Raw genomic sequence first — 23,674 nt, 5'->3', positions numbered from 1 at the left:
GCCTGAGAGGCTTTCCCTCCTCCCCATGAAGCCTGCTAAACCACCACATGGCCCCTCCTCCAGCGCAGCCCCGTGTACCTGTCAGCACACAGCAAGCCATAGACAGTCATAAATAAGGGAAATAAGCTTTGCAATGATGCAAAGAAATGTAATCCAGCCCGACAGATATTGGTGCAGGAGGAAAAATGAGCCATAAGATACCCAGAGTGCTATAAATTTCCAGAGAGATGGTTGTGGAGGTAGAGAGGGTGTCTGTCACACTCCTCAGAGGTGGGGGGTCTGGCGCCAGCCTTTGTGTTCTGCCGAGGCCATCCCGGCTGTGCCGGGACCCAGCTCCTCGACCAGAGCGGAACCACGTGTCTGTGGAAGACGTGGATGTGGACTCCTCCGACCTTAGCGATTCCTGCACCTAAAATAAGCTACCGTAAGAAAAACAAAGCAAGGGGAATTCCCTGGCCGTCCAGTAGTTAGGGTTCAGCGCTTTCACTGCCTGGGCCCAGGTTCGATTTCTAGTCGGAGAGTTAAGATTCCGCAAGCCACGCGGCAAAAAAAAAAAAAGAAAAACAAAGGACGACTATATTGCAGAGAAAGTCATGTTTTTCCTGAAACTCAAACAACAGCGGGTATTTTACAGCCAAAAGAAACGAGGACTTGGGCAAAAGCTTGTGGTAAACTCAGTCCAGGACCAGACCCTGGGAGCATCATCTCCCAGGGGCCGGGGGAGGTGTCCCCCAGCAGGGATGGAGCGCAGGACCTTGCCACATGTCACGGAGGCCTGGGGCCCAGCACCAGCCCCTGATAGGTTCCATCTGCGAGGGATGCCAGTAGACCCCAGACCAGGACGCCCACTCCACACCCCGGGTCCAAAGGCCCCCCTTCATCTGCAGATTTCATGGGCCTTGCCTTCTCACAGGGTCACCCCAACCTCCTTCATCTCCACCTGACACTGAGCTACCAAAATAAATTCACAGGTAAACACACAGAGGCAGGTGTGTGTGGAGCAGTTTCCCGGGCGCAGGGAAACCCCCCGCCCCCCAGCACTGATGCCTGAACTGCCCTGCAGGGTTTCCACCTCCTCTGGGTTCATCCCGCCCACCACACCCCAGGCTTCTTCTCCTCCCCGCTCCCCGTGGGACTCTCTGCCCGTTTCTCCTGGATCTGTGCTGCCCACCATGGTGGCCCCTAACGTTTGGCTACTTATGTTTAAATTAATTAAAATTAAATGATATTAAAACTCACAGTCACACTCGCCACATCCCAAGTGCTGAGTAGCCATAGGTGGCTCGTGGCCACCACACGGGGCGGCACAGGTTAACTGCCTCCATCGTGGAAGCGCTCCCCTGCCCGGCAGGCACCGGCCACCCTCCTGGCTGCTCTCTCTCCTCCTTCCTGGACTCCCGAGGACTGCGGGCCCCTCCCCTCCATCATGCAGGCACCACGTCCTGCCCAAACTGGCCTCCAGGTCCTTGAGGGTGCCTGGCAGAGCCACCGCAGCAAGGAGCTGTGGTTGTAAACGCTTCCTTCTCGGCTACGCCTGACGCATATCCTCCTAATCAGCTCGTAGACTCTGAGTAAGACCCGCGATTATCAGCTGAGGGCTTCCTGGACATGCGGATGTTTCTGACCAAAGCGTGTTGCCCTCGAGAGCTGGAAGGAAAGGCCGCTGGGCCTCGGTCATTAGTTCACTGAGTGGTCCTGCGCGGAGCCCGCGAACCTGCAGTTGCAATGCTCCGTGGTGAGCCTGGGATGGAGACTTGGGGGCCCCCCGGGGGCCTCCCCACCTCAGGGGGCAGGGACAGCCCCATGGACATATAATAGATGAGTTAGGGGTGAAAATGGTGTGAAGGACGATCAAAAAGGCCCAGCAAATGCAGAGGCAGAGAGCAGCATGGAGAGGAAGCCGGCTCTCGCTCACTGAATCTCACCTGCATCCGTGTTTGTAGGGAATCAGCATCTTCCTTTCCTTTTCTCTTACTTTCCTTCTCTGGTTCTGATATCAAGATTTTACTAGTTTCACGAAATGGGTTTTTTTTATTCTTTATAGATGGTTCCTATTTGTTCATTTAACTCTTGGTAGAATCATTTCTAAAATCATCTTAGGGTGTAAAAGTAGATTTTTTTTAACTGTGTTTTCTTCCAGTTGCTGGCCCTCCCCAAGGACACCACCAATCTGGCTCCTTTGCCAACAGTGTAGATGACTTTGGCCTGTTTTGTACTCTATGCAGTAGACTCCTGTGTGTGGGTTCTTCTGTTCAACATCATGTTCCTGAGATTTATTTCATCACCGTATTGGGTACCATTGTCATTTATCCTTTTACTGTGGTTAGATGTTGGGATGACTTCCAGGTCAGGGCTCTGATGGTCGGTATGGCTACGGACATGCTTGTAGGTGTCCTTGGTGCACAAATGCATCGTTTCTGTTGAGCATTTGCCGGGAGTGGAACACTTGTATCGTGTGTGTGTCTATATGTCCAGCTGTAAGCAGTGTTGCGTTTCCCAAGTAGTGACAGGATTTCACACTCTCAGCAGGACCAGATGAGAGTGTGGATTTCCACTGTGTCTCTCTTCCCTTTGAGCCATTCTTGGGTGGCATGTAGCACTGTTCTTTTACAATGTACTGAGTGGGGTATGCCTGAGCCGTTCCTGGGAAGGAGGGGTGTGGTCTCTCCCCACCCCCAGGCTGCCACCATGGGGTCTGCCGCTTTGGGGTGAGGCATGGCGAGTGGAGACAGATGGGGGTAGAAAAGTCTCACCCACTCACATCACCATGGGGGCCCCATGCCTGCAAAGCGTGTGCAGCTCTCTTCCTCATCCAGGCATTTGGCGGGTTCTCTGCAGACCCCACACACACACTCGCACACTCTGCATCCTCGGCTAGAGTTTGGAATTTTCCTCGGGGGTCTGCTTGCCCCTCCGCTGGGCTCCGTCGGACACGGTATACGACAGCTTGGGCAGCCTGCGTCTGCCCTAGGAAGTACCCACTCCTCCTCCCCTGACTGACGGGAGGGCCGGCCCATCCCCCCCCCCCGAGAGCGCTGACCCCGGCTCCCACCCTGACGCTGCTGCCCAGCCCTCCCCCGCCTTCTGGATTGTCCAGGCGGGAATGGTCTCCTGCCCTCCATGCAGGGGGCACACATCAAGACAGATGCCCAGTGTCCCGTCGGAGCTGCTCTCAGTGGGACTGAAGGGGGAGGCGGCGCCTACGCCCCTCGTGGAGAGAACCCGGACTCGCATTCTGGTCCCTCAGATCCCCTCCCTGCCTTCACACACCCGGACCTTTGTCCCCTCGGGGGGCAGACGGATGGAGGGCTTCAGAACCTCTAATTCGGTTCCGCTTTCGTTTTGGAAATTGGCAAACGCGGCTGTGCGGCCCTGTCGCCATCCTGGGCCGTTGTCTGTCGTGATGTCAAACCTCTAGCTGTTGCAGGTGAGCAAAGGAAGGAAGGAAGGAAAGGGCTGAGGGAGGAGTAAGGACCTGGGCCCCCCAAGCCGAGGGCCAGACAAACCTCTCAGGTGAGCCGGGCCTCAGGTGGGAGGGAGGGGCGCGCACTGGGAAGGGGGCGAGGATGGGCGCAGGTCGGGGCCAGACTGGACGCACCAAAAGCACCAGAAGAAAGGGGGCCTGGCACCTGTCAGACCAGGAGACGACCCTGCTATGAAACCAGCCCCTAAATGCTCTCAATCGCCACAGAGGGAGGAAGTGTCAGAGGATAAGGGCAGCTGAGGATGTGAATTTGACTCATTCCCCTGCAAACTGGTCATTTCTCACCCTAGAAACCTGCCCAAAATGAGCTTGAAATGTGTCTGAGGACCTTCCCGACTTCTGATGGCCGGCTCCTCTGCGTGGGTGCTTGACCTAGTGGCCGTCCCAGCCTCAGAGGCTGACGGGGGCAGCACCTGGGACGGACCTCACGCTGTATCTGGATCACGGCTCTGATGGTCAATTCTGGCCTAAGCACGTTGGTCCCAGCTGTGCGTCCTCTGTTTATATGATTTTTATTTCCTCCATTTAAATAACACTTCATTCAAGGGAGGGAGTCAGTGTTTCCATGAGTTTTAGCACCAATATTTTACTTTTGCTCTTGAATTTAAAGTTGGGTTTTCTTATTTTTTTTTTAAGATTTATTTATTGATTGATTGGTTGATTGATTGCTATGTTGGTTCTTCGTTTCTGTGCGAGGGCTTTCTCTAGTTGCAGCGAGCGGGGGCCACTCTTTATCGCGGTGTGCGGGCCTCTCACTATCGCGGCCTCTCTTGTTGCGGAGCACAAGCTCCAGACGCGCAGGCTCAGTAGTTGTGGCTCACGGGCCTAGTTGCTCCGCGGCACGTGGGATCTTCCCAGACCAGGGCTCGAACCCGTGTCCCCTGCATTAGCAGGCAGATTCTCAACCACTGCGCCACCAGGGAAGCCCTAAAGTTGGGTTTTCTACATAACTTTAAAACCAGGTGAGTGAGGGTAGTTATTTACCTGAAGAACCAGAGTGCATGTTTGAATGTGGAATATCCCAGTGGGCTATGTGTGAGCTCAGCGCGTCCTGGGTGGGTTGGAGGACGTTTCCCCAGGTCAGGGCGGTGGCAGCACCTAGTGCCCAGTGAGCGGTGTCTCGGGGGGCCAGGCACTCCCTGACTCTGACCTCCAGCTCTTCGACCTGAGTTAAGACTCTCTCCCTCGCCTGTGACTTATACTCCAAGCAGCGTCCATGAGGGTGGACGGCACACTCTCTGGGTCCCTCTGAGCCCCTGGCGCGCAGAAGATGCTACTCAGAACCAGGCCAGTCACCTGCACTTTCTGTTTTCTGAGCAAAAGACCTCAAAAAAGAAAGGAACGAACTTCACTTGGTGATCTCTGGCCAAAAGGGCAGGGAAGGAAAGCCAGCCACAGGGATGTTCCCAGCCTGTGGGGAGTGGGACAGCCGTTTGCAGACAGGGTCCAAGGGGCTGTCCGGTGACACACGCCGTGCCCCTCCCTCTGCCCAATGCGGCAGCCCTGGGGTCGGCCTCTGGGGTCACAGAGGCCACACGGACAGAAAGCTGCCCATGGGGACCCCCTCAGGATGAGCTTCAGTGGGACCCCCATGTGTCACTGCCCCAAGGCTGCACCCCCCGGGATTCTGCTTTTCCTGGAAGGAGGGGCCACCCACTGTGTCGTCCTGTGTGTGCGTCCTTCTTCACAAGAGTTTCCTTTCAGCTGTGCAAACGTCAGCCAACCCCCAGCCGCAGCCCCGCTTCTGTGCAGGGGCCCCAGGAGCTGGTCCCCAGAGACCGTGAGGCCAGGCTGCCATCTGGGAGGGGACCCTAGGTGGACCCGAGGGCTGTGGGGCCGCAAGGAAGGAGCGGGCGGGTCCCGGTAGGGGGACGCTGTGAGCTCCTGCCTCAGCCCACAACGCAGCCAGGACGTCAAGAGACTGCAGCCCAGGCCCCTCCAGGCCCAGGCAGAGTCACCCACCGAGGGGCTCCCAAACCCCTAACGCCGGAACCTGGGAGAGGTTAGCGGCTTGTTCTTGATTTAAGCTGCCCGGCTGGGGATGATATAGGTCAGCAGAGGACAGTGAGCCCACCCGTCAGGAGAGAGGACAGAGCGCCCGGATTCGGTCCCACGCCCGCGGGTCAGGCCGTCCAGGGCGGCCCTCGGGGAGCCCAGTCGACGCAGGCATTATAAGCAGCTCACCGGGGCTTCCAGCCACTGAGGGTCCCGAGTGCGTGCGTGGACCCAGATGAGACGGGCAGCCCTCGGAGTCGGGAGCTCCCCGCGTGGTCCGAGTGCCCGGCCCGGCCTCCCGGTCTGTCTGTCTGTCTGTCTGTGCGTGGCTCCTGCAGCAGAGCCCCGGCTGGGCTGGGGTTGGGGGGCCCACCCTGACAGAGGGGGCCAGCAGGGAGGGCCCTGGAGAGTTTGGGGTGAACTCAGCTGAGACGTAGCTACTGTTGTCCTGGGAGCTTCCTGCTCACGTTCTCTTCACTCCGCTTCATCAAAGATCGTCCACAGGGAACCCCCAGGCTCACTTCCAAGCCCAAAAATTGGGGAGGAGGACATAAAACTGGCCCTCAAGAACCAGAAGTTAGAGGAAAAAATAAAAGGACACGAGCGGACCAGAGGCCCTTCTCCACCCGACGTCTCATCAGGTCAGGGGCAGAGCTGCGGAGGACGGAAAGTCATCTCCTGGTGACCTCTGAGTCTGGGACCTCGGTGTCTGAGTAAACAGGATGCCACCTCCCATCCTGCCCACAAAAAGTAGAAATACACTCAACACGCACGGAGACGGGATCCGGTGAGAGTCCGGTTCCTGGAGATGGGTCCTGAGGGGGTCAGGACGTCCCACACGGGGAGTGAGCTCTGCCTTTGCCCTGACGAGGAGCACCCCGCCCTGCCGGGGGTCAGCCCTCCTCAGCGCCCCATGACGCTCCGGGGGCACCTGCCCTGCTGGCCTCCACCCTCATCTGCCATCCCTCGGGGGGCATCAGCCGTGATGTCACAGCTGGATCACACGATGGTCCCCACAGCCCTGGGCCTCCCTTGTCGAGGGGACGAGGAGGAGGGGGCTGGCCGTGGTGAAGGTGGGCTCCACCACAAAACGCCAAATCTGACACAACACCCGAAACCGCCACGTTCCCATCTGCTTCATGACCCCGAGGTCATGACCCCGAATCTCACTAAACTAACACCTCGCTATGCAATCGGGTGACCAGAAATAGAGGCGCTGGTCTCACCTCGAGTTATTTCACTGGTGGATGAATTTTCCGGCCCCGCCACGGCAGGGAGGGGGCATTGGGCACGCAGATTCCCGCGCCGCCGGCTGGGGAGTGGAGTCTCGGTATCCGCAGTCCACTGAAGGAGCTTATGCCTCGGGCTCCTCTCCGGGTAACGAGAACTCCCGTTTCCTTCCCCACACCGCCGTACGCTGTAAGGATCGGAGGAGGTAAGTGTGAACACACTTTAGAAAACTGTTCACGTATCTTTACCGGGCAAAAGGGGACCGCTGAGCTGTGACGTCCCCGCCCTCGCGTCCTGGTGCCCGAGACCCGGGACTCCTGTGGCTGGTGCTCAGCTGACAACTGCCGGCCTGGGTATCCCTGGGGCTTCGCTTTCTTTCCTTTAAGCTTTGACTGCCTTGCAGGGCAGGGGGGAGCAGTGGTGAGCGACAGCCCCCCCGCCTTCCCTGCACAACTCCCCCTCAGTGAGTCCCCTCTCGGTTTGCCTTGCTCATCTTGACCCCCTTTTTCCTCTCCCTCCTCCCGCTGCAGACGAACAAAGCCGTGGCCAAGGGGGACTTTCACCAGGCCAGCACCAGCTCCCGGCGGGCCCTCTTCCTGGCCGTGCTCTCCATCACCATTGGGACCGGCATCTACGTGGGCGTGGCCGTGGCCCTCATCGCCTACCTCTCCAAGAGCAACCACCTATGAGCCTCCCCGGGCGCATCGCATGAAGAGCCTGGGCCAGTTGTGTGCGGGTGCAGAGGAGCGGGGCTGGCAAGGGTGGACACACAGGTAGACACACCTGTGTGATGCTGTACAGTGTAAGTCATCGCCAATGACGCCATAAAGCCCTGGGATCTTCTGCCCATGGATTCCTTTTGTTTTCACCCTTTCATATCGTTTTCACAGCACTGTGCAGAGCATGGGACAGATGGGCACTGCTAACCCTTCCAAACGGACACTCCAAAGATCCCGACCCTCGCGGCTGTCTCTGGATGGATTCTGGTGGATTAACGCTGGTGCCAGTGCCTGGAATGCCATAGCATTAGCAATAGACAAACAGGAACATGTGTTTACTTTTATGGAATATGGTGCAACAGGCAGAGGGCAGGGGACACGTGCTCTTCTGTCTGTGGCCCCACCTGACTCCTCTGGCACTGCTCCCCAGTCCACGTGCCTTCCCCCGCAGGAAGGCAATGGGGTGGGCGGCAAGAGAGACAGAGCAGCTGCTGGCAGGACCCCCAGGTGTCACGGCTCTCCAGAGGGGTCCATCCCTGAGAATGCACAGCCAGAATCGTTCCCAGGCCCAGAATGTCACTCCCTCCACGCTGTCCCCAGCCTAGGAACATCAGGCCTCCTCTGGAATGTGTCCATACTCCACAGCCACCATGCGGCAATATGCAATCCTGGGGCCTCGTTGACCTGGGGCCCGGGGCAGGCCGGCCCCTCCCCAGACTCCTCCCAGAAGGACCAAGGTTTTCTCCAGGAACTCCAGGCCAAGGAGCCAAGACGCCCCCTCAGTGTAAGGACAAGCGCAGGGGGATGCTTCTACCCGCCTGTGCTGACATTCACCTTGGTGATGACAGTGACACTAGTGATCTTTCAGAGGACACGAACCTTCTCTGTCAACTAAATGAATAGCTATTTTCTTGTCATTTTTTTTTAAGTGCAACTATTGCTTCATGCTGCTTCAGTTATCAGATGAATGCTGAGAAATACGTAATCACAGACATTTTAATACCATTTCATTGCTGTTTCACGAGTGTTCATTATTTAACAAAAGTTATCTTTTAGCTTTTTTGCTTAAGACTTTTCTTTCTGATTAATATCAACCCTTGGGTTTCACTAATACCTTTTCCTTGTTGTTAAAGTAGCTGCAGAGCCACCAGGGCTCAGCTGCTGAAGCAGTAGCAGGGTGTCCTGAAATGAGAATCACAACATCCCCAGCTTCTGACGTTCCCACTTGAAGACATTAGTAAATATTATTATCCCGATACCTTCAGTGGACACAGAGGCTGTCTCTCTAGGGCAGTGGTTCCACCCACAGCACTTATAACATCCCTGCTGCCTGGGTCCCAGCCCCAGAAATCTTATGTGATTGATCAGGGGTACAACCTGGTGATTACAAAGTGCAGCAGAAATTAAGAACCACTGTCCTGGAATAAGGACTCAGGTTTGATCCCCTCACTTGCCTCTCTTCTCCTCGACCTTAAACATCTAATATTCTGAAAATTATTAGCACTGCTTTCCTGGGTCAAACCCGAGATCCATCAGGCACTTGCACCTATGGATGCTCCAAAAACACGCTCTAAGCAGGACACAGGGAAGATGCCCAGACATCCCGGGATGAGTCAGAGGAACCTGGTGAGAGAGGGCGGATTTGGAACCAAACCAATCTGGGTTTTAGCTGTGTGATCCTGGGCAGGTGGGCGCACTTCTCTGGACCTCATCTCTAGGGGAGGGTGACTAGTTAGGCCACCTCCTTGGACAGCCGGTGAGCACAGCAGGGAGGCCAGGCCCGGCCGCGGGCATGCAGAGATGGGTGGTCACGGTCACTCAGGCCCTGAGGGTACGTCCACTGGCTGGTTTGTGCCCTCCCGTCTATTCAGCCCAATCTCTTGGGTTTATTCATCGTGAGCCATTGTGTGAAATGGTCTTTGTATGTGTCCTAAATTGTCCATTTTTAGTTCAAGAGGTGCCCAAAGTTGCCTATCTTTGGATTTGATTATGTCCTCTCCCCCATCTCCTCCACCACCAGCAGGGGGCTCTACGCCAGCCCCTCTGGGCTCCTGTTGGACCCCCTTCCTGTCTCCCCCCGGCCTCCGTTTAAAAGTTTTAGCCCTCCCCATATCCTCTCGGCTCCTCCAGGCCTCCCCAGGACCCGCACCACGACCACACGTGGTGCCTTGTGGCCATGAGTGTGCAGGGGGTGAGGTCCAGCCTGGCCGAGGACAACTGACCGGCCACGTGCAGCCCCGCAGCTCACTTGACAGGTGGACACGGCGCGGCCCAGCGCCGCCACCAGCTCGGCCTCGTCAGGGCAGTGGCTCTGTGGGTGGCCACTGTCCACACGGCATCTTCTAAGTGTTTTGGGGCCACCGTGCGCCTCCCTAGGACCACGTTGTCCCACTGTCACTGCAGCCGCCGCAGACGAGGCACCCCCTAGGCAGGCCCTGCCCCAGGCCCTGGGCCCAGTTTTCCCACAAAGTCCCGAGAGCCCCGGCAGGTGGGAGTCAGAGCTGAGGGTGAGAGCAGGTAACTCGCCCGGCACCACCTGTGTCATCTGGAGAGTGAGGACAGGCCCCGCCCGGCACCCACCCCCCCAGGCCACAAGGTGCCTGGTGGAACCGCAGGCACAGCGTCCGCGCTGCGCCCGTTGCATTCTCGTCAAAACACTTTCTGCAGCGGAGACCCAGCGCCTGCAAGTTCCCCAAAGTCATGCTCCCCGGAAACAGCAAAGTCAGCTGCCACCCAGATGGTCAGACCCTAACCCGTCACCCCCCCTTACGGCACGTGGCCTCAGTCGTGGTTTACCAAAAATGTGAGGAATCACATCTGTGCCCAGACGTTAGTGGGTCAGGACTCTGAGGGACCCGAAAGGACTTTGGTTTATGTTCGCAGCCCGTCTTTGCCAGTGGGTGGTGGGGCGAGTGGGGAGGGGGCCTGAGGCAACCTCCATGGAAGTGTCATCTTGGCAAAGGTGGGTGTCTGATTCCTCTGCACAGCAGAGGTCCGCCCACATCCTTGCAGATGCCACAGGCTGCTGGGCTCCTGCCGCCCCGAGGCCCCTCTCTGCCCCTGCTTCCCTGGGCATCCTGCTCCACCGGGTGTCGTGCCCCACCAGGTGTCCCCGCTTGCCCAGCTATTCCAACTCTCCCCAGGGAACTACCCCGGATCCCAAGGGGAACCCTGTCAGGGAGGCCACATCCCTCGGTCACTGTGCCATCAGCGGCTGCCAGAGATGCCACAGACAGTGGGGCCACACAGCTGCCTGGGAACGGGGTCCCACTGACACCAAAAGCCAAGGCAGGGTGTCCCTCACCCCTGCCAGTCACCCTGTGCCTCTCCGGATGCTGGAGGCCACCTCTCATTCAGGGCAGCTTCCAGGTTTAAAATCATCCATGAGCTGCCTTCCCGTAGGCCAACAGCTGCTACCACTTCCGGACACGAATGCCCAGTGGTCATGGCACTGAGCTGCCTTTCCAGGGCCCCTGAGGCTTTATAGGGCCTCCCAGGGGCCCCTGTGGATTGGCTTCAGCCCCAGCCCTGAGGACAATCTTGTGTTGTCCCCTCAAAGTCCACCTGCCTTTGTTGCCATGGGTGTTGACATCTGTTGACCCAATTTGCCAATAAAGAGTTAAGTGTAGATTCAGACCCTGAGCTGACACTGACCTCTCGGAAACACACCTGTCCCGTCTCTAACCAACTAGAGGCCAGGTTCACGTCTGTGCTCTGCTGTCAATGACCTTGGGAGCGTCGGGTGGAGCCGGACGTGGTGTGAGGCTGTGGCTGTGATGTCGCCCACTTGACCTCTTGAAAGCCCCTCCCTGGTCTTCAGGATGTGCTGAGCTGCCCGGAGGGGGACAGAGGGCGGGGCCTCACCCCCTGGGAATCTCACCTGAAGATTCTGTGCCTGGTAGCAAACCAAGGATGGACGGCGAACCCGCAGACAGCCGGGGCCTGCGGACGGCTGGCTCCCCGCCAGACAAGCATGAATTTGTCATCTCCCTGACCCACGGGAAGGGGTCAGAGCTCCACGTGGGTGAGGATGGATAGGGCATTTAAGGAGCTGCGGGAATGACAGGTGGGGCCCACGGCAGCCTTGGAACAGGCTCCAGGGTCAATGACAAGCGCACGTACAGCTGTCCCACACGGCAGGGCATGGTGACCCCTGGGAGCGGGGCTCCCTGTGGGTCTTCGTAGCAGAGAGGGTGTCTTGAGTGAGTCACAGGGCAGGGGAATCACAGGGGTCTAAAGATTTTCCCACTTCTGCTGGATGGAAAAGACACACGGCAGGATCAGGAAGGGTGGTTGGGGTGACGGGGGCAGAATGTGGGGGCCTCCAGGGAGAAGCCCCAGGTGGACACACCCCAAGGGTGAGGGGGCCCGGGCTCTCCAGGGGGGAGCCGTGCGTGGCCTGAAACGGCTCAGGCTTCCCGCCTCCACCGAGCCCAGCAGCAGCGTCGGGATGGCTCTGGCCTTTGGCCGAGGCTCCTGTTTGCCACTGCCCCAGGCCCTGCTGTGCAGGGACACCGAGATGACTGTTCCTTTAGCTGAGCACTGCCCAGTGTCCTTGCCACCCAGAGGTACACTCCCCTCCAGCAACCAGTGAGCTGGGGCCACACTTACCTGCCAGAGAGACAGGTTCACGTGTCTGAATGCAGCCTCCACTGGGCACTCGACAGACCAGCAGAGATTGATTGAATTCACGGTGCTCTGTAGGGGCCAGTTAAGTGCCAGGGTGGGTATCCATTGCCCCTATGGCCTCTAGGGGACTGGGCTTGTGTTTTCACTGGAATCAGGTCATTTGAGGTCAGTTTGAAGATGATAGGTAGGTAGGTTGGTAGATAGATAAATAGATAGATAGATAGATAGATAGGGATGGACAATAGATAAAATACCTGCACATCTTGGGTGGGAGGCGGGGGGTGTCTCACAAAATCCCAGCACGACACTCAGCTGTCCATTCCCTCGGGCCTTCGGTTGTAACACCTCAGGTCACCAAAGTCCAACTCGTGATTCAGCTGAAGAATAAACAGTGACTTGGGCTGCTGTCTGTCTACACCAGAGAATCCATATGTGGACTCAAACTATTTGTAGATGGGACAAGTTGGGGAAGAGTGGGCATCTTCTCAGTCACCTACTGTAATGTCTTCGTTCCCTGGATGTGGTCTCAGCAAGTTTTGTAAGACACGCGTATTCTGTTGGCCTTGGGGATGGAGCTCTTGCCACAGGACTGAATTGGGTGAAGGGCTGTGAAATTTTTTTGTCTGGTGGACGTTCGTCCTGGGAAAGGTCATGGACAGGAAAAGGCTGAGGGGATGGACAGGACACGGCCAAGGCAGAGAGCAGGAAGAGTCCCTGGACTTTGTGGATGACCACTTTCAGGGCCCCACCTAGGAATGCCGAGATCCGGTGACTCAAGAGCTCACCAGGGGGCCTGGGTGTGGGCAGCTCAGTCCCCCCTCTGGGCAGGGGCCTCCTCTGATGGTGGAGGTGGTGGGGGCAGCAGTGTCTGCAGGGAATGAAGTCCTGCTTCCTCCCCAGGAGTCCCGAGCCCCCTCCCTGCCCTTGCTGATGCCCTGGCATTGTGCCCTGTCTGGCTGGAGTCCCTGGCTGCCTCCTGACCCACGCAGGCACCCAGCAGAGTCAGGCCCATCCTCAAAGGTCCAGGGGGTGCAGCTGTCACCAAGCCTGGCTTTCAGGCTCCTGCGAGCCCAGGACTCCCCCCTCCTCCTCTGCCGGGCACGCGGGGTCTTTACCCCCACACCCGCTGCCTTCACTCAGCAGCATTCATGGACCCATTGCCATCAGCCCTGCCCTGGAGGGAACGTCAACTGTCTGAATCTCAAGACAGCAGCAAGCAGAAAACACACGTCTTAGAAGATGCCTGTCGTGGTCCATTTAGATCTGGTTCAAAGGAGGAGAATCCAAACTGTAGTGATGTTTCCTTAGGTGATGAAAGATGATGGGAAGAAAGTAGAGAGGGGGTGCAGTCAGCAGAGGGGAGCTCGGGCTGGGGGGCCATGGTTCTCAAACTGTTACACACATCACTGTGTGTATGGTATGTTACATGGTTAAGAAAACTCAGAGACTGACCTTGTGCCAGGCACTCTGCTGGGCTTGAGGCACAAGGAGGTCCAGAAGACACAGTGCCTGCTCCCAAGGGTCACCATCTCCAGTCCCAGCAGAACAGGCTGGGTCCTGCCGCCCCCTTGCAGGCATGTGATGGACCCTCATCACTAAAGTGGGGGCAAGGCGGGTAGCAGGCCTGCCATGGAGATGGGGTCCCGGGACTGTGATTGCCTCGTGATCACTAGTTCAGCCCTGCATCCTGGTTGTTGACATAACTGTACCTTCCTCTGAATTTTACGATTTTTTCGAGGACGGACATCTTATTTTATGAGTTTGTTTATTCCCTCAGCATCAGTCATTTGGGAAGCAGTAAGTGTTGTACATAGATTGTTGACTCTGATTAAATCTGATCCTCTCGAGAAAGGCCCTGTGATGCAGGAGGGTGGGAATTAGTTTTCTGATTCACAAACAGGGAAACTGAGGTTCAGAGGCCGAACAGAACTCCTCTCAGCAGACAGGGCGCTTCTTCTTCCTACAAAGGAAAAAGCGACACAGGACAGGTTCCGAACCAAGAGTGTGGATTTTCTCTGCATCTGAGAATCCACGTGCCCACCTAAAAAGAAACGTTCAAAGTGTTCTGTGACGGAGGCCCTGGCTGTCCTCCCCCACTGAGGTCGGACCTGCCAGCATCCTCCGAGAACCCAGAGCTGCAGACACCTGCTCCGCTTGGAAAAAACTGCACTTAAAATTAAAGAGAGAGGGGCGCCTTCAAGATGGCAGAGAAGTAAGACGTGGAGATCACCTTCTTCCCCACAAATACATCAAAACTACATCTACATGTGAAACAACTCCTACAGAACACCTACTGAACACTGGCAGAGGACCTCAGACTTCCCAAAAGACAGCCTCAGGCGACCTACACGCAGAGGCAGGGCCAAATCCGAAGCTGAACCCCAGGAGCTGTGTGAACAAAGAAGAGAAAGGGAAATTTCTCCCAGCAGCCTCAGGAGCAGCAGAGTGAATCTCCACAGTCAACTTGATGTACCCTGCATCTGTGGAATACCTGAATAGACAACAAATCATCCCAAAATTGAGGCGGTGGACTTTGGGAGCAACTGTAGACTTGGGGTTTGCTTTCTGCATCTAATTTGTTTCTCGTTTTATATTTATCTTAGTTTGGTGTTTAGAGCTTATTATCATTGGTAGATTTGTTTGTTGATTTGGTTGCTCTCTTCCTTTTTTTATTTTTTTACATATACATATTTTTCTTTTTTCTCCTTTTGTGAGTGTGTATGTGTATGCTTCTTTGTGTGATTTTGTCTGTATAGCTTTGCTTTTGCCATTTGTCCTAGAGTTCTGACTGCCCATTTTTTGTTTTGTTCTGTTTTGGTTTTTTAGTATAGTTTTTTGCACTCGTTATCATTGGTGGATTTGTTTTCTGGCTTGGTTGCTCTCTTCCTTCTTTCTCTCTTTTTTTTTTTTAATTACTTTTTTATTTTTAATAATTTTTTTCTATTTTAATAACTATATTATTTTATTTTATTGTATTGTATTTATTTATTTTCTTTCTTGCTTTCTCTCTTTCTTTTTCTCCCTTTTCTTCTGAGCCATGTGGCTGACAGGGTCTTGGTGCTCTCACCAGGCCTGAGCACTCTGAGGTGGGAGAGCCGAGTTCAGGACATTGGTCCACAAGAGACCTCCTGGCCCCACATAATATCAAACAGCAAAAGCTCTCCATCTCAACGCTAAGACCCAGCTCCACTCAACGACCAGCAAGCTACAGTGCTGGACACCCTATGCCAAATAACTAGCAAGACAGGAACACAAACCCACCCATTAGCAGAGAGGCTGCCTAAAATCATAATAAGTTCACAGACACCCCAAAACACACCACTGGACGTGGTTCTGCCCACCAGAAAGACAAGATCCAGCCTAATCCACCAGAACACAGGCACCAGTTCCCTCCACCAGGAAGCCTACACAACCCACTGAACCAACTTTACCCACTGGGAGCAGACACCAAAAACAACAGGAACTACAAACCTGCAGCCTTAGAAATGGAGACCCCAAGCACAGTAAGTTAAGTAAAATGAGAAGACACAGAAATACACCGCAGATGAAGGAGCAAGGTAAAAACCCACCAGACCAAACAAATGAAGAGGAAATAGGCAGTCTACCTGAAAAAGAATTCAGAGTAATGATAGTAAAGATGATTCAAAATCTTGGAAATAGAATGGAGAAAATACAAGAAACATTTAACTAGGACCTAGAAGAACTAAAGAGCAAACAAACAATGATGAACAACACAATAAATGAAATTTAAAATTCTCTAGAAGGAATCAATAGCAGAATAACTGAGGCAGCAGAACGGATAAGTGACCTGGAAGATAAAATAATGGAAATAACTACCACAGAGCAGAATAAAGAAAAAAGAATGAAAAGAATTGAGGACAATCTCAGAGACATCTGGGACAACATTAAACACACCAACATTCAAATTATAGGGGTCCCAGAAGAAGAAGAGAAAAAAAAAGGGACTAAGAAAATATTTGAAGAGATTATAGTTGAAAACTTCCCTAACATGGGTAAGGAAATAGTCAAGTCCAGGAAGCACAGAGAGTCCCATATAGGATAAATCCAAGGAGAAACATGCCAAGACACATATTAATCAAACTATCAAAAATTAAGTACAAAGAAAAAATATTAAAAGCAACAAGGGAAAAGCAACAATTAACATACAAGGGAATTCCCATAAGGTTAACAACTGATCTTTCAGCAGAAACTCTGCAAGCCAGAAGGGAGTGGCAGGACATATTTAAAGTGATGAAAGGGAAAAACCTACAACCAAGATTACTCTACCTAGCAAGAATCTCATTCAGATTTGACAGAGAAATTAAAACCTTCGCAGATAAGCAAAAGCTAAGAGAATTCAGCACCACCAAACCAGCTCTACAACAAATGCTAAAGGAACTTCTCAAGGCAGGAAACACAAGAGAAGGAAAAGACTTACAATAACAAACCCAAAACAATTAAGAAAATGGTAATAGGAACATACATATCAATAACTACCTTAAATGTAAATGGATTAAATGCTCCAACCAAAAGACATAGACTGGCTGAATGGATACAAAAACAAAACCCATACATATGCTGTCTACAAGAGACCCACTTCAGACCTAGGGACACATGCAGACTGAAAGTGAGGGGATGGAAAAAGATATTCCATGTAAATGGAAATCAAAAGAAAGCTGGAGTAGCAATTCTCATATTAGACAAAATAGACTTTAAAATAAAGACTATAACAAGAGACAAAGAAGGACACTACATAATGATCAAGGGATCAATCCAAGAAGAAGATATAACAACTGTAAATATTTATGCACCCAACATAGGAGCACCTCAATACATAAGGCAAATACTAACAGCCATAAAAGGGGAAATCGACAGTAACACAATCATAGTAGGGGACTTTAACACCCCACTTTCACCAATGGACAGATCATCCAAAATGAAAATAAATAAGGAAACACAAGCTTTAAATGATACATTAAACAAGATGGACTTAATTGATATTTACAGGATATTCCATCCAAAAACAGCAGATTACACTTTCTTCTCAAGTGCTCATGGAACATTCTCCAGGATAGATCATATCTTGGGTCACAAATCAAGCCTTGGTAAATTTAAGAAAATTGAAATCGTATCAAGTATCTTTTCTGACCACAATGCTATGAGACTAGACATCAATTACAGGAAAAAATCTGTAAAAAATACAAACACATGAAGGCTAAACAATACACTACTAAATAACCAAGAGATCACTGAAGAAATCAAAGAGGAAATCAAAAAATACCTAGAAACAAATGACAATGAAAACACGACAACCCAAAACCTATGGGATGCAGCAAAAGCAGTTCTAAGAGGGAAGTTTATAGCAATACAATGCTACCTCAAGAAACAAGAAACATCTCAAATAAACAACCTAACCTTACACCTAAGGCAATTAGAGAAAGAAGAACAAAAAAAACCCAAAGTTAGCATAAGGAAAGAAATCGTAAAGATCAGATCAGAAATAAATGAAAAAGAAATGAAGGAAATGATAGCAAAGATCAATAAAACTAAAAGCTGGTTCTTTGAGAAGATAAACAAAATTGATAAACCATTAGCCAGACTCATCAAGAGAAAAAGGGAGAAGACTCAAATCAATAGAATTAGAAATGAAAAAGGAGAAGTAACAACTGACACTGCAGAAATACAAAGGATCATGAGAGATTACTACAAGCAACTATATGCCAATTAAATGGACAACCTGGAAGAAATGGACAAATTCTTAGAAAAGCACAACTTTCCGAGACTGAACCAGGAAGAAATAGAAAATATAAACAGACCAGTCACAGGCACTGAAATTGAAATTGTGATTTAAAAATCTTTCAACAAACAAAAGCCTAGGACCAGATGGCTTCACATTCACATTCACCAAGCGAATTCTATCAAACATTTAGAGAAGAGCTAACACCTATCCTTCTCAAACTCTTCCAAAATATAGCAGAGGGAGGAACACTCCCAAACTCATTCTATGAGGCCACCATCACCCTGATACCAAAACCAGACAAAGATGCCACAAAAAAAGAAAACTACAGGCCAATATCACTGATGAACATAGATGCAAAAATCCTTAACAAAATACTAGCAAGCAGAATCCAACAGCACATTAAAAGGATCATACACCATGATCAAGTGGGGTTCATCCCAGGAATGCAAGGATTCTTCAATATATGGAAATCAATCCATGTGACAAACCATATTAACAAACTGAAGGAGAAAAACCATATGATCATCTCAATAGATGCAGAAAAACTTTTGACAAAATTCAACACCCATTTATGATAAAAACCCTCCAGAAAGTAGGCATAGAGGGAACTTACCTCAACATAATAAAGGCTATATATGACAAACCCACAGCCAACATCATTCTCAATGGTGAAACACTGAAACAATTTCCACTAAGATCAGGAACAAGACAATGTTACCCACTCTCACCACTATTATTCAACATAGTTTTGGAAGTTTTAGACACAGCAGTCAGAGAAGAAAAAGAAATAAATGGACTCCAAATCGGAAAAGAAGTAAAACTGTCACTGTTTGCAGATGACATGATACTATACATAGAGAATCCTAAAGATGCCACCAGAAAACTACTAGAGCTAACCAATGAATTTGTTAAAGTAGCAAGACACAAAATTAATGCACAGAAATCTCTTGCATTCCTATATACTAATGATGAAAAATCTGAAAGAGAAATTAAGGAAACACTCCCATTTACCATTGCAACAAAAAGAATAAAATACTTAGGAATAAACCTACCTAAGGAGACAAAAGACCTGTTTGCAGAAAATTATAAGACACTGATGAAAGAAATTAAAGATGATACAAACAGATGGAGAGATATATCATGTTCTTGGATTGGAAGAATCAACATTTTGAAAATGACTATACTACCCAAAGCAATCTACAGATTCAATGCAATCCCTATCAAACTACCAATGGCATTTTTCACAGAACTAGAACATAAAATTTCACAATTTGTATGGAAACACAAAAGACCCCGAATAGCCAAAGCAACCTTGAGAAAGAAAAACGGAGCTGGAGGAATCAGGCTTCCTGGCTTCAGACTATACTACAAAGCTACAGTAATCAAGACAGTATGGTACTGGCACAAAAACAGAAATATAGATCAATGGAACAGGATAGAAAGCCCAGAGATAAATCCACGCACCTATGGTCACCTTATCTTTGATAAAGGAGGCAAGAATATGCAGTGGAGAAAAGACAGCCTCTTCAATAAGTGGTGCTGGGAAAACTGGACAGCTACATGTAAAAGAATGAAATTATAACACTCCCTAAAACCATACACAAAAATAAACTCAAAATGGATTAAAGACCTAAATGTAAGGCCAGACACTATAAAACTCTTAGAGGAAAACATAGGCAGAACACTCCATGACATAAATCACAGCAAGATCCTTTTTGACCCACCTCCTAGAGAAATGAAAATAAAAACAAAAATAAACAAATGGGACCTAATGAAACTTAAAAGCCTTTGCACAGCAAAGGAAATCATAAACAAGATGAAAAGACAACCCTCAGAATGGGTGAAAATATTTGCCAATGAAGCAACTGACAAAGGATTAATCTCCAAAATATATAAGCAGCTCATGCAGCTCAATATCAAAAAAACAAACAACCCAATCCAAAAATGGGCAAAAGACCTAAAGAGACATTTCTCCAAAGAAGATATACAGATTGCCAACAAACACATGAAAGGATGTTCAACATCACCAATCATTAGAGAAATGCAAATCAAAATTACAATGAGGTATCACCTCACACCGGTCAGAATGGCCATCGTTAAAAAATCTACAAACAATAAATGCTGGAGAGGGTGTGGAGAAAAGGGAACCCTCTTGCACTGTTGGTGGGAATATAAACTGATACAGTCACTATGGAGAACAGTATGGCGGTTTCTCAAAAAACTAAAAATAGAACTACCATAAGACCCAGCAATCCCACTACTGGGTATATACCCTGAGGAAACCATAATTCAAAAAGAGTCACATACCACAATGTTCATTGCAGCTCTATTTACAATAGCCAGGACATGGAAGCAACCTAAGTGTCCATCAACAGATGAATGGATAAAGAAGATATATACACACACACATATATATATACAATGGAATATATATACAGTGGAATGGCACATATATACAATGGAATATTACTTAGCCATAAAAAGAAACAAAATTTAGTTATTTGTAGTGATGTGGATTGACCTAGAGACTGTCATACAGAGTGAAGTAAGTCAGAAAGAGAAAAACAAATACCGTATGCTAACACATATATATGGAATCTAAAAAAAAAAAAATGGTTCTAATGAACCTAGGGGCAGGACAGGAGTAAAAATGCAGACATAGAGAATGGAATTGAGCTCACAGGGAGGGGGGAAGGGTAAGATGGGATGAAGTGAGAGAGTGGCATGGACATATATACACTACCAAATGTAAAATTGATAGCTAGTGGGAAGCAGCCACATAGCACAGGGAGATCAGCTCTGTGCTTTGTGACCACCTAGAGGGGTGGGATAGGGAGGGTGGGAGGGAGGAAGATGCAAGAGGGAGGAGATATGGGGATATATGTATACGTATAGCTGATTCACTATGTTATACAGCAGAAACTAACACAGCATTGTAAAGCAATTATACTCCAAAAAATATGTTAATAAATAAATAGATAGATAGATAGATAGATAAATAGATAAATAAAATAAAATAAAATTAGAGAGAGAAACCTTGTGGAGGTGCTCGGCTTTGTGACGCTGAGATAACAGATTCCTCCTTGAATCTTGGAGAAGAAGAAAGTGTGCTCCTGGCACCACAGCAGGAAGGAGTGACTGTCTCTGCAGAGCCTGTTCCCAGGGCAGTGACATGGGCGGGGCTATCTGTGCAGCGAGGACACTTGGGCAGCCGGACAGGGTCCTCAGCTGCGAGTCTGACTGGCTCTGTGCCAGGAGACCTGGACGCCAGAGGGTGGTCACCACAGGGGCGGCGGGAGGGGCAGTGGTGCCGTCTGCTCTCTCCTCTGCAGGGATGTTGATGACACGAATCTCCCCACAGGGACGTCGTCGGTACCCGCATACATCTCCGGGCTCATATCTCCCCAAGACGGGTGCATCCTCCCCACCCTGCCCAGGGGCCCTCGGAGCCCCCGCAGGACCAGGAGAAGGAACCCATTGTTGCTGCAGCCGGGCCGGGAGTGGATGCCCTGTCCTTCCCCTGAGATGCGGCACTGCCTCTATGTGGGTGGTGGACGCCTCTCCTTGGACCTGGGGCAGAACCAACTCCCAAGCATTGGGGCTGGGACAGCCAGACCTGCAGGCCTTGTTACAGATGCAGGTGCACAGGTCCCACCTTGGGCCTGTGAATCAGCCTCTGTGGGGCTGAGCCCCAGGCGTCTGTGTTTCCAGAAAACTGTGGTGATTCTGATGCACAACCAGGTTGGAGATGGCCAGACATCGGGGAAGACCACCAAGTCCGGGACGAGCTCCTACCCGGCAGGTCATGAAGAAGGAGGACATGCAAGGAAGGTGCTGAGAGCAGGCCTGTCCCTCGCCCCGTGAGCCCGCCCTCTTCACGCACACCTGCGCCCCAGGCCTGCTCACTGCGGTGTCCCCTCCTCCCTCCCGGGCACCCAGCGCACTGCACGGTGCCTCCTTACAGGCAGCGGTAACCGCTGAGTTCCCACCAACAGGACGTGGGCCAGCGAGGCCAGCAGTGTCTGGTCCAGGACTGGGGAAGTGGCTGTGCCTTCCCCACGCACCTCCCCTTCTGCATCTGGATCCAGGGACGGACCATGAGGCCTGGGATGGAGGACACGGAGGACGCACTCCTGGGAGGAGGCTTCAGATGGAGGGAGCCACCTGCCAACCTGCTCAGCGAAGGAGCTCGAACTTCTGTACTCAAGACTCTGGACACTTGGGGTCCTTCTGCTGCAGCAGCCAGCAGCCCCTGACTGAGACGGACCTGGGTAACCTGCAGAACTTCTCACAAGGAGAGGGTCTTCGGGAGACCTGTCCCTGTGAACAAAGGGACATCCTCTCAGTAGAGGAGAGAGGGCTGCACGTCTACAACCCAGTCAAGCCCAGGACAAGCACACGCCTTGAGCAGGGGAGGCAGACCGGCTCTTAGCCCAGGGCTCCCGGGCTTCCTGAAGTCTCACGGGTTTGGCCTAGAACATGGAAGAGGGGGTGAGGCGACAGTTCCACACTCTGAAGACCTAACTTCCCAGAAGAAACGTCTGACCATGTGTGAGCCGTAATCATCTAACGGGTGAAAAACAATCTGGAAAAGCTGCAGCGGATACAGATGACCACGCCTCGCTCTAATTAGGAGGCCGGGAACAGCAGGGCAGGCGACATTCATGACGTTCATTATGGAGACCAGGGCCCAGCTGTCGGCGCCACTCTTGACGGCATCAGGCATTCGCCGCCCCCCCGTGTGCCCTCGGTACGTCCGCAGCTGCTGGGGGACACGTCACATATCTGGCCTGGTCCCGAACAGTCGTGTGCAATGGCAGGAGCCTGGAAGACTCAGCCCCCGTTGGAAGGAGATTCTGCAGGAGCCGCTGGGCTGAGGCTTCGGATGGTCCCAACGGGGGCGTCTAGCCGTGAAACACGCTCTGGGTTGTGCGTGAGGCCCGGGTGCACCCGTGCGTGGAGTACACACCCGCCTTCCCTGCCTCCTGCTGCAGTGTCACGGCCGTCAGGGCCACACCACAGGGCGGGTGGGCGGTGGCGTGGAAGGGGGAACATCCCTGCTCCAGGAAGACACAGGAACCACAGCAAACCACAGCTCCCAAGTGTGGGCACCGGCAACCCAGGAAGCCCACCTCAGCCCCTCACTTGCTCCGTGAACTGAGGCAAGTTACTCACCCTCTCTGAGCCTCTCACTCACCTGAAAAGCCAGGATGATTACCTGCACTTATTTCAATGCTGCTGGGATACTGCACACGAGCCCAGCACCTGACACTACAGAACTGCCCAGTATCACCACATCCTCACCCAGCACGAGGCCTGGACAGTCATAACTAGGCTTGCGCATGTCACTGGTCCTCTGTGAACCTCTGTTTCCTCTTCTGCCATCCCTGGTGGTACTGCTGTGAGGGTACAGAGGAAACACTGAATGATGGCCTGTCGTGACTGGTTCCTACCAGGGAGCACCAGGGATCCTTGGGCGTCGCCGAAGGAAGAGGTGCCGGTAACTGCTGGAGGTGCCTGGAGCTGGGAGCAGAGCTGCCTGAGCTTCACGTAGGCCAAGTGACTGACGTGAAAGTGCGGAGGGCCCTTCGCTCGCCAGAGCCCTGTGGCCATGGCAACCAACCCTCATCAGGGTTGATGATCTGAGGATGATTAAGGAACATTTAAATTAATTAAGGGTCCAAACATCCCATGTCCAGGTAGGGCCATGGCTCACACATGCCCCCTTTCCAGCCTCTTGGGCTCAGCACGGGGCGGCTGCTGGGCTGGAGGCGGGCCCTGCGGGCCGAGTCCTGGCTCTGGTCCCAGCCCCCCAGCGCTGGGGGCGTGGAGCGCGCTCAGAAACCCTCTTGTATTAACACGCTCCCCCCGTCCCAT

The 23,674-nt window shown here is 52.0% G+C and overlaps 2 protein-coding genes across 8 annotated transcripts in view; one reads left to right on the top strand and one right to left on the bottom strand.

Moving 5' to 3' along the window:
• Positions 1–8,438, top strand: part of SYNDIG1 (synapse differentiation inducing 1) — a 116,200-nt gene extending 107,762 nt beyond the window's left edge. For all 7 annotated transcript variants that reach the window (XM_036826833.1, XM_036826828.1, XM_036826831.1 and 4 more), the window contains one exon: positions 7,240–8,438. In XM_036826833.1, the coding sequence (XP_036682728.1) occupies positions 7,240–7,398 (159 nt within the window). In that variant the 3' untranslated portion in view covers positions 7,399–8,438. The remainder of the gene's footprint in view (positions 1–7,239) is intronic.
• Positions 8,439–13,805: 5,367 nt separating this feature from the next.
• Positions 13,806–23,410, bottom strand: LOC118881614. Its single transcript, XM_036826735.1, has 4 exons — positions 23,251–23,410; positions 21,760–21,875; positions 20,834–21,367; positions 13,806–14,017 (listed from the first exon to the last, which is right to left on the bottom strand). The coding sequence occupies exons 1-4, from the start codon at positions 23,408–23,410 to the stop codon at positions 13,970–13,972; spliced, it is 858 nt and encodes a 285-aa protein (XP_036682630.1). The 3' UTR covers positions 13,806–13,969.
• Positions 23,411–23,674: the final 264 nt, after the last annotated feature.

The sequence above is a fragment of the Balaenoptera musculus genome, chromosome 15 (assembly GCF_009873245.2).
Source record: "Balaenoptera musculus isolate JJ_BM4_2016_0621 chromosome 15, mBalMus1.pri.v3, whole genome shotgun sequence".
Classification (NCBI taxonomy): Eukaryota; Metazoa; Chordata; class Mammalia; order Artiodactyla; family Balaenopteridae; genus Balaenoptera; species Balaenoptera musculus.
This window is presented reverse-complemented; position numbering and strand designations above follow the sequence as displayed.

Bases quoted from the DNA above. Each gene is read 5' to 3' on its own strand.
- LOC118881614 (XM_036826735.1), bottom strand. From the start codon at position 23,410: ATGGCCACAGGGCTCTGGCGAGCGAAGGGCCCTCCGCACTTTCACGTC. The intron at 21,876-23,250 runs GTAGGAACCAGT...CCCTGGATCCAG, and splicing joins AGGATCCCTGGTGCTCCCTG to ATGCAGAAGGGGAGGTGCGT. The intron at 21,368-21,759 runs GTAAGGAGGCAC...GTTCTGCCCCAG, and splicing joins CTCAGCGGTTACCGCTGCCT to GTCCAAGGAGAGGCGTCCAC.